This window comes from Nylanderia fulva, unplaced genomic scaffold, assembly GCF_048542155.1.
Source record: "Nylanderia fulva isolate GAGA-0341 unplaced genomic scaffold, ASM4854215v1 Scaffold13, whole genome shotgun sequence".
NCBI lineage: Eukaryota > Metazoa > Arthropoda > Insecta > Hymenoptera > Formicidae > Nylanderia > Nylanderia fulva.
Genome location: NW_028189518.1, coordinates 5,862,952 through 5,873,358, shown reverse-complemented (window position 1 = coordinate 5,873,358; position 10,407 = coordinate 5,862,952). Strand labels below are relative to the sequence as shown.

The window sequence follows — 10,407 nt, the reverse complement described above, 5'->3', positions numbered from 1 at the left end:
AATTTGGAAAAATTCTCATTAACTATTCTCATATATTATTGCATTTTATATAATTTTATAAAAACTTATATAAAAACGAAAATCCTTTGTTTTTAAATTTTAAATTGTACAATGTATTAATATATTTTAATTGTAAAATGTATTATTAAAATGTATAAAACTTTGCTGATTTATAAAATTTTTATACTATATATTATTATACTTTGTTTATTATATTTTGTAAATAAATCACTAATTGCAAGAAAATTAATTTACAGCTATATGAAATAAAAAATAGGATTTTCAATTTTGTATATTTTCACTGTATTTTATAAAATTTATACATCAAATATAAACTTTAAAATTTTACCATACATTTTTTGTAAAGTATATATCAGCGAATGACACTTATACTCTTAAAGCGCTAATAGATTGTTACTATTATATAAAATAAAAATACATCAGTAGTAACACGTATGTTATCAATATTATTTTATTTTTAATTAAACTAGACAACACATTATCCGACTTTATGTAATATGAGTGTGATTTAACTTTTTAATCATTGTAATTTTATTTAATTTTATTTTGACAACTGACAAACTGAATAACTTCGAAATTTTACGCAGAATAGTCAAAGGATGAACTTGTAGATCTTGTCGATTTCTATAAGATTGCCTTTTGCATCTTTGCTAAGAACGCTGCTTATTCGAGATAAACATGAAAAAAGAATTAAACGGCAATATCACCGAAACGATATGTGTTCTACATAGTTGGGACATAGGATCTAAAAAATATTATTTGCGTGCAAGGTATTAACTAATATATTTTACAATATACATTATATATATATGTATATCTTCTTTTTATACAATCTAATTAATTTTTAATTTATAAGGTTTAAAATAATAACTGCACGTGGTGCATTAAGCAAATTTATTTATTTATGCAAGATATTTGGTTTATTTGGTTACATTGAATATATAAGGTACAACAATCCGTTATCAGTATTCATTAAAGTCGCCGATATAATTGTGCTTAGTTATTATTCGTTATACTTTCAATCCAATCATTAAAGGATGACACTCTAGTGTACACGGATGGCGCGCCGACAGTACCACACGGAATAATGCCCCAAGACACTATTCCAGTAATCACGTAGTTATCGCCCTGTTTCTCGAATAGTGGACCACCAGAATCACCCTAAACAATGTAATTGAGAGAGTTTGTACATTAAACTTATATATTTATAGTAGAGAGTGATCATAGAGTATAAATTTGCAACTTACATTGCATGCAGAGATTCCACCGCTCATTGGTCCAGTACAGACATTAGTCTCATGAACGGGAGAAGATCCTGTCAGATCCTCGACAGCTTTATGGCAAGTAGCGCGATCGACGTATTCCAAATCAACATGTTGAAGTTTATCTGGCATCGAGCCTCCCGTGATATAGCCCCATCCGGCAAGTATTGCATCTCCAATCGGATCGCTTTCAGGTTTTGGCAATTTGATAGGTTGTACTTCATTTGTGAACTTCAATGGAGTCTTAAGTTTGATCAAACCAATATCATATGGGCCAACACCACTGAAAATTAAGGGAAATATTTAAAATTTAAATTTAATATACTTTCTATTTATTAATGGCTATAGAAAATTTCATAAGCAATTGTGTTTAACAAAATAACATACAGTATTAATGAAAAATTAATACTTGACACAATTGATAACAATACCTATGCATGTCAATAAAAAAATATCTAAAGATTTATCATGTGCATCGTTTTTTAACTCTGATACATAATTTGTCTAATCATCGAGCGATTGTAGCGATAAATTGTAATATCTTGCAATACCTAAATTATATCTTTTTTAATAATTTCGATTGCTATATTTAATCTGATTCTGCGCGATAAGAGTTGAATACATTTTTTTCAAGAACTGTTATATTTTAGATAATCTCTATATGTAATTATAAATATATAAACACGCAATTAAATATATATATATATATATATATATATATATATATATATTTAACAAATACTGGTGCAAATAAAAGTTAAATAACTTATTAATACTTCTTGATTAATTTTATTTACCCTCCATATTGTTCATGCATAAAAGTTTTTTCAATTTCAACTGCTTGTTCGGTATCCTCAGATTTTTGAATGTTGTGCTTTCCAACTTTACAAGTAGTGGGATAATTTGCGTCGATGCAGTGCGCTGCAGTCATGATCCAGTTCTCGTCTAAAATTATTCCGGCGCAATAGTGCTGACTACCGTATGCCTGAAGAGAGGCAATGAATGGATATTCATTTGCTGGAGCCTCATCGCCTCCGACTACTTGTGGCGAGAACTGTGAGAACTGTGGCAATCGAAAACCGAGATGTGGTTTTTCTGAAATTAGAATTAAAATAAGATAATTAGAATTATTATATAACATAGTTAAGACAAGATTTGCAAATCAAATCAAATATGGTACGTTAAAGAAAATCTTATGCAATAAAATGGAAATGATTTGTAACAATACAGTGCAAGACTAAATTTTCGTACTTTCTTCGTGGAACTATAAGATAATTTAATCGATATTTGTTTAAAAAATCTAATGTTATTAAAAGGGAAACAAAAGTACATATTATTCTGTTGCCAACTTTTTATAATTACATTTATATATATATATATATATATATATATATATATATATATATACGTATTATAATTATGTATAATGTAAAATACTAACGAATTCCTGTAGGACCAGCGAAAGCCACCGTTAGGAGAGCAAAGAACACGATTGCTTTGGAAGACATCTTGTCGATTGATGCCGGTCTAGCGAATTGGCTGCATTTTATGCTCATTTCGTTCAATATCTCTATGCCATATCATGAATGATTTTGCATTGATAATCCACGCAAATCCGTATGATCTGTTTAAGATAAGAAAGATTTTGCTACGAATAAAACTTTCCCTATAATTTGATGTATCGATGTTGATATAATCATTAAATGTTATCTGGATTAATTTAGACAAAGTAAATGCTGCTATTCTTGATTCAATTTAATAACATAACATGCGTATGCAATATAAAAAGAATAATCTTCGTAATATCACAAGTCTTAATATATTCTTTGGCTCTGTTGGCCGATTTAGAAAACATCATATTTATATTGTTTATATTGAGAGCCGATAAAAATATTTATTTCTGAGTTTATTCACGCCTTGGCCTAATCACGGCGTTATTTACTAACATCTACTAAAAAGGCAAATGAAAAATATAGGATCGAAAGGGTCTGAATAGCTTACAAGGGGACACTACACCCAGTACATCGAGAATCAGGATGCCAATTTTTTTGGTGATTCTAGAGGTCAAAAAAAGGTATACGTGTTTCGGCGTTTTGTCGAATGCTCCGTAGTTTTCGAGTAAAAAATTTTTTAAAAATCGAAAAGTGCAGCAGCGATTAAGAGCTAACTCGTAGGTCGCAAGTTCGAGTCCGTGTCTTGTTACTATTTTTTTGTTTTATCTTGCTAGTTTTGAAAAAGTGTTGTTGTTTAAATATATTTATTTATTTATTTAATTAAATTATTACAATAAAAAAATTTTTTTTTCAAATATTTTGTTTTTATATCTTATTTTTATTTAAATTATATTTGTCATTACACATTATATATATTTAAATATATTTAAACAACAACACTTTTTCAAAACTAGTAAGATAAAACAAAAAGAAAGTAACAAGACACGGACTCGAACTTGCGACCTACGAGTTAGCTCTTAATCGCTGCTGCACTTTTCGATTTTTTTAAAATTTTTTACTCGAAAACTACGGAGCATTCGACAAAACGCCGAAACACGTATACCTTTTTTTGATCTCTAGAATCACCAAAAAAATTGGCATCCTGATTCTTGATGTACTGGGTGTAGTGTCCCCTTGTTAGTGATAAGAGCAGTCGCCCGGAAAGTGAAAGACGCGGGTTCGATTCTCGCTTCAGCAACTTTTCGGACCTATATTTTTCTCGCCTATTTCTCCATATGTAAGTTTCGAGATTAATTTATATATGGAACTTTGTAATCTCGTACCAAGAGATACAGTTCCGAATAATTAATTTTCGCAATTTTTCGTTCTTTGGCTCTGTTGGCCGATTTAGAAAACATCATATTTATATTGTTTATATTGAGAGCCGATAAAAATATTTATTTCTGATCTTAATATATTGTTCTCAGAAGCATAGTTTTACGAAGGTACTGTATATTATTTATTTATATTTTATATTAATAGATTTCTTTTATTCAGTAATCCAATAAATTCTGTTTTAGGAAAAACAAAATTGTTATTAAATAAAATAAAAGATAATAAAACAAAAAAATTTATGCATAAAGAATTAATTAATAAGACATGTACTTGCGAACAGTTACCAAATCTTCTTGAGATCATACAAAAAACTCCATCATCCTCGAGTAAACTCCATAATTAGGCCCAGGAACGTAATTTATTAATTAATAAGATATACTAGATTTATTTAAATATTTTAAAACACATTGAATTTAACTAGAAAGAATAATTATTATAGAAAATATTATTAATAGATTTATAATTTGTTTTTGTTGATCATTTATTTTAAAATTGTTCGAATCATTGTCTATCATGCAAATCTATATCAGATCTGCTATAGAACAATGAAGCATTCTTTAAGATCCGATTAGCTTCGTTGCAGTATAATCATGATGGATCATCCAGTCAATGCCTCGCATTATCGTTATCTGATTACGATCAATCATTAACCCTCAATGAAATAGACGTAGAAGGTTTGCGGAAAAACAATAATTAAAAAATTTGATTATATTTCAATTTATATGAAAAAAATGGTATACAGAATAATGTCTCAAGTGATATAATTCTCAGCATATTAATCAAAGAAAAAGGATAAAATCTATTTAATATAAATAATCAAAGTTTAATGGTATCGTTAATCCAGTCAAAGTAGGAAACTACGCGGATGTAGACGGAAGGAGCGTAGTTGACATCACACGGAAAGATGCCCCATGAAACGATACCGAGTTGGACAGGATTGTTGTCATCGAATTGAACTAATGGACCACCAGAGTCACCCTACAAAAAAACCTTAGTAAAAGAGATTTTGTACAAACGATTCTTTAAGCATCTAATTATCGCTTTAAATGACTGAAAGTAATTAAAAAATGGAAGAGCAAGCTGCAAAATTTGAGAATACGTCCTTTAAATGGTCCTCAGTTTGATAATAAAAAATATTGAAAAATAATGTGTCAATATACCTATCATAATGATTCGTACACTGGATCCTAAAATTTTGAAAAATTAATTATCGCTTTAAATGACTGAAACTAATTAAAAAGTGAAAGAGCAAGCTTCAAAATGTGGGAATGCATCCTTTAAATGGTCCTCAATTTGATAATAAAAAATATTGAAAAATAACGTGTCAATACCTAACATAATATGATTTGTACATTAGATTCTAAAATTTTGAAAAATTAATTATTGCTTTAAATTTAAATGACTGAAACTAATTAAAAAGTGAAAGAGCAAGCTTTAAAATGTGGGAATGCATCTTTTAAATGGTCCTCAATTTGATAATAAAAAATATTGAAAAATGACGTGTTAATACTTAACATAATGGTTCGTACACTGGGTTCTAAAATTTGGAAAAATTAATTATCGCTTTAAATGACTGAAACTAATTAAAAAATGAAAGAGCACGCTTCAAAATGTGGGAATACGTCTTTTAAATAGTCCTCAGTTTGATAATAAAAAATATTGAAAAATAACGTGTCAATATACATACCTATCATAATAATTCGTACACTGGGTCCTGAAATTTGGAAAAATTAATTAGCGCTTTAATTGACTTAAACTAATTAAAAAATAAAAGAGCAAGCTTCAAAATGTAGAAATATGTCTTTTAAATGATCCTCAGTTAGATAATAAAAAATATTGAAAAAAGGCGTAACTTTCAATCCAAGTTAGCACATTATTTCACATTTTTTCAAATTTGAACATTGAAATTTTGTAATAGTTTTTGACGAGTTCTATAGTTCTGTAGCATAGTTCCGACCCTAGGCTGTCACTAAATATATATTGAACTCAAAAAACTCGAATTTTTGAATAAATAAGCGTTGACATTTGTTTATATTTTGAAGCCTGCTTAAACATATTAATTAATTATTAATAAAGCATTTTAATAATTATATAATTTATGAATCATTTAATTATCTAATTTTAAAGTTATTTATCAATATAAAGGGCCTTACTTTAGTATTACTATTTAATTTGTATTAATAATATATTATTTAAAGATTCATATTTTTAACAGCTATTAGCTGATTTCTGTCAAAATATTAATGGAGTTCAATTTTTATTAATTTTTTAAATATTAATCTTTTTAATATACAAGAGAAGAATGGCGCGCTTGTGTTCTTCTAGTTTTATAAAATTTATATATCAAATATAAACTTTAAAATTTTACCATACATTTTTTGTAAAGTATATATCAGCGAATGTCACTTATACCCTTAAAGCGTTAATAGATTGTTACTATTATATAAAATAAAAATACATCAGTAGTAACACGTATGTTATCAATATTATTTTATTTTTAATTAAACTAGACAACACATTATCCGACTTTATGTAATATGTGTATGATTTAACTTTTTAATCATTGTACAATAATTTTATTTAATTTTATTTTGACAACTGACAAACTGAATAACTTCGAAATTTTACGCAGAATAGTCAAAGGATGAACTTGTAGATCTTGTCGATTTCTATAAGATTGCCTTTTGCATCTTTGCTGAGAACGCTGCTTATTCGAGATAAACATGAAAAAAGAATTAAACGGCGATATCTCCGAAACGATATGTGTTCTACATAGTTGGGGCATAGGATCTAAAAAATATTATTTGCGTGCAAGGTATTAACTAATATATTTTACAATATACATTATATATATATGTATATCTTCTTTTTATACAATCTAATTAATTTTTAATTTATAAGGTTTAAAATAATAACTGCACGTGGTGCATTAAGCAAATTTATTTATTTATGCAAGATATTTGGTTTATTTGGTTACATTGAATATATAAGGTACAACAATCCGTTATCAGTATTCATTAAAGTCGCCGATATAATTGTGCTTAGTTATTATTCGTTATACTTTCAATCCAGTCATTAAAGGATGATACTCTAGTGTACACGGATGGCGCGCCGACAGTACCACACGGAATAATGCCCCAAGACACTATTCCAGTAATCACGTAGTTATCGCCCTGTTTCTCGAATAGTGGACCACCAGAATCACCCTAAACAATGTAATTGAGAGAGTTTGTACATTAAACTTATATATTTATAGTAGAGAGTGATCATAGAGTATAAATTTGCAACTTACATTGCATGCAGAGATTCCACCGCTCATTGGTCCAGTACAGACATTAGTCTCATGAACGGGAGAAGATCCTGTCAGATCCTCGACAGCTTTATGGCAAGTAGCGCGATCGACGTATTCCAAATCAACATGTTGAAGTTTATCTGGCATCGAGCCTCCCGTGATATAGCCCCATCCGGCAAGTATTGCATCTCCAACCGGATCGCTTTCAGGTTTTGGCAATTTGATAGGTTGTACTTCATTTGTGAACTTCAATGGAGTCTTAAGTTTGATCAAACCAATATCATATGGGCCAACACCACTGAAAATTAAGGGAAATATTTAAAATTTAAATTTAATATACTTTCTATTTATTAATCGCTATAGAAAATTTCATAAGCAATTGTGTTTAACAAAATAACATACAGTATTAATGAAAAATTAATACTTGACACAATTGATAACAATACCTATGCATGTCAATAAAAAAATATCTAAAGATTTATCATGTGCATCGTTTTTTAACTCTGATACATAATTTGTCTAATCCTCGAGCGATTGTAGCGATAATTGTAATATCTTGCAATACCTAAATTATATCTTTTTTAATAATTTCGATTGCTATATTTAATCTGATTCTGCGCGATAAGAGTTGAATAGATTTTTTTCAAGAACTGTTATATTTTAGATAATCTGTATATGTAATTATAAATATATAAACACGCAATTAAATATATATATATATATTTAACAAATACTGGTGCAAATAAAAGTTAGATAACTTATTAATACTTCTTGATTAATTTTATTTACCCTCCATATTGTTCATGCATAAAAGTTTTTTCAATTTCAACTGCTTGTTCGGTATCCTCAGATTTTTGAATGTTGTGCTTTCCAACTTTACAAGTAGTGGGATAATTTGCGTCGATGCAGTGCGCTGCAGTCATGATCCAGTTCTCGTGTAAAATTATTCCGGCGCAATAGTGCTGACTACCGTATGCCTGAAGAGAGGCAATGAATGGATATTCATTTGCTGGAGCCTCATCGCCTCCGACTACTTGTGGCGAGAACTGTGAGAACTGTGGCAATCGAAAACCGAGATGTGGTTTTTCTGAAATTAGAATTAAAATAAGATAATTAGAATTATTATATAACATAGTTAAGACAAGATTTGCAAATCAAATCAAATATGGTACGTTAAAGAAAATCTTATGCAATAAAATGGAAATGATTTGTAACAATACAATGCAAGACTAAATTTTCGTACTTTCTTCGTGGAACTATATAAGATAATTTAATTGATATTTGTTTAAAAAATCTAATGTTATTAAAAGGGAAACAAAAGTACATATTATTCTGTTGCCAACTTTCTATAATTACATTTATATATATATATATATATATATATATATATATATATATATATACGTATTATAATTATGTATAATGTAAAATACTAACGAATTCCTGTAGGACCAGCGAAAGCCACCGTTAGGAGAGCAAAGAACACGATTGCTTTGGAAGACATCTTGTCGATTGATGCCAGTCTAGCGAATTGGCTGCATTTTATGCTCATTTCGTTCAATATCTCTATGCCATATCATGAATGATTTTGCATTGATAATCCACGCAAATCCGTATGATCTGTTTAAGATAAGAAAGATTTTGCTACGAATAAAACTTTCCCTATAATTTGATGTATCGATGTTGATATAATCATTAAATGTTATCTGGATTAATTTAGACAAAGTAAATGTTGCTATTCTTGATTCAATTTAATAACATAACATGCGTATGCAATATAAAAAGAATAACTTTTGTCATGTCACAAGTCTTAATATATTGTTCTCAGAAGCATAGTTTTATAGAATATACTGTATATTATTTATTTATATTTTATGTTAATGTTTCTTTCATTCAGTAATTGAATAAACTCTTTTTTAGAAAAAACAAAATTGTTATTAAATAAAACAAAAAAAGTTTATGCACAAAAAATTAATTAATAAGATATGCGAACAGTTACCAAATCTTCTTGAGATCATACAAAAAACTCCATCATCCTCGAGTAAAATCCATAATTAGGTCCAGGAACGTAATTTATTAATTAATAAGATATACTAGATTTATTTAAATATTTTAAAACACATTGAATCTAACTAGAAAGAATAATTATTATAGAAAATATTATTAATAGATTTATAATTTGTTTTTGTTGATCATTTATTTCAAATTTGTTCGAATCACTGTCATGCAAATCTATATCAGATCTGCTATAGAACAATGAAGCATTCTTTAAGATCCGATTAGCTTTGTTACAGTTTAATCATGATGGATCATCCAGTCAATGCCTCGCATTATCGTTATATGATTACGATCAATCATTAGCCCTCATTGAAGTAGACGTAGAAAGTATGCGGAAAAACAATATAATCTCGTTTATGATAGTGTAAATTGATTTATTTATTGAGATTTTGATGGATTTTAAATTTCGATGAAATACACATTAATAAAGATTAAAAATAAAATTATGAAGAGGATATGTATAAAAATCCGATAAATCTTTGTGTTATTTATTTATCGTCAGTTTAACGTTTGCTTTCAACGTGTCACTTTCGTGCTGTGTGAGTAGAATTTTCAGTTCTAGAATATTATGAAAATATGTAATATAAAATCTTACACTTAAGTTAATAAATATATTTGTTCTTAGTTTGAACGTTGTATATCTTTATAATAACTGTATCTTTATAAAAAATAGGACACATGTTTAATAAACTTTTTTGCTTAAATAAGTGATTTATATTTTGTATATAATCATTGTCCTAGAATGCTAATTATTCCATCTAAAATACTCATCTGTATATAAATATTTTTTTTCTCATTTTATTTAATCTAACCAAATATAATTACGTGCACGAAGCGAAGTTATGTTATTCGTTGATAATAAAATCTCTCAAAATTGCAACGCATTCATAAAAATTATTGTTGCAATGCATGCATAAAAATAATAATTAATTATGCAATGTATAAA

General features: G+C 28.0%; 2 protein-coding genes across 2 annotated transcripts; both read right to left on the bottom strand.

Annotated features, from left to right (window-relative positions):
* Window positions 1-1,017: 1,017 nt before the first annotated feature.
* LOC114944830 (mite allergen Der f 3-like) lies at window positions 1,018-2,791 on the bottom strand. Its single transcript, XM_029320884.2, has 4 exons — window positions 2,725-2,791; window positions 2,081-2,378; window positions 1,269-1,566; window positions 1,018-1,182 (listed from the first exon to the last, which is right to left on the bottom strand). Exons 1-4 carry the CDS (start codon window positions 2,789-2,791, stop codon window positions 1,018-1,020), a joined length of 828 nt encoding a protein of 275 aa, XP_029176717.2.
* Window positions 2,792-7,088: 4,297 nt separating this feature from the next.
* LOC146724481 (mite allergen Der f 3-like) lies at window positions 7,089-8,947 on the bottom strand. The gene is made up of 4 exons (XM_085479729.1): window positions 8,841-8,947; window positions 8,193-8,490; window positions 7,404-7,701; window positions 7,089-7,317 (listed from the first exon to the last, which is right to left on the bottom strand). The coding sequence occupies exons 1-4, from the start codon at window positions 8,905-8,907 to the stop codon at window positions 7,153-7,155; spliced, it is 828 nt and encodes a 275-aa protein (XP_085335855.1). The 5' UTR covers window positions 8,908-8,947; the 3' UTR covers window positions 7,089-7,152.
* Window positions 8,948-10,407: the final 1,460 nt, after the last annotated feature.

What these genes read in the sequence shown, in the direction of transcription:
- LOC146724481 (XM_085479729.1), bottom strand. Translation starts at nt 8,907, where the DNA reads ATGTCTTCCAAAGCAATCGTGTTCTTTGCTCTCCTAACGGTGGCTTTC. An exon ending in CGCTGGTCCTACAGGAATTC is followed by an intron (nt 8,491 to 8,840) that starts GTTAGTATTTTA and finishes TTCTAATTTCAG; the next exon opens with AAAAACCACATCTCGGTTTT. An exon ending in ATGCATGAACAATATGGAGG is followed by an intron (nt 7,702 to 8,192) that starts GTAAATAAAATT and finishes CTTAATTTTCAG; the next exon opens with TGGTGTTGGCCCATATGATA.
- LOC114944830 (XM_029320884.2), bottom strand. Translation starts at nt 2,791, where the DNA reads ATGTCTTCCAAAGCAATCGTGTTCTTTGCTCTCCTAACGGTGGCTTTC. An exon ending in ATGCATGAACAATATGGAGG is followed by an intron (nt 1,567 to 2,080) that starts GTAAATAAAATT and finishes CTTAATTTTCAG; the next exon opens with TGGTGTTGGCCCATATGATA. An exon ending in GTGGAATCTCTGCATGCAAT is followed by an intron (nt 1,183 to 1,268) that starts GTAAGTTGCAAA and finishes TACATTGTTTAG; the next exon opens with GGTGATTCTGGTGGTCCACT.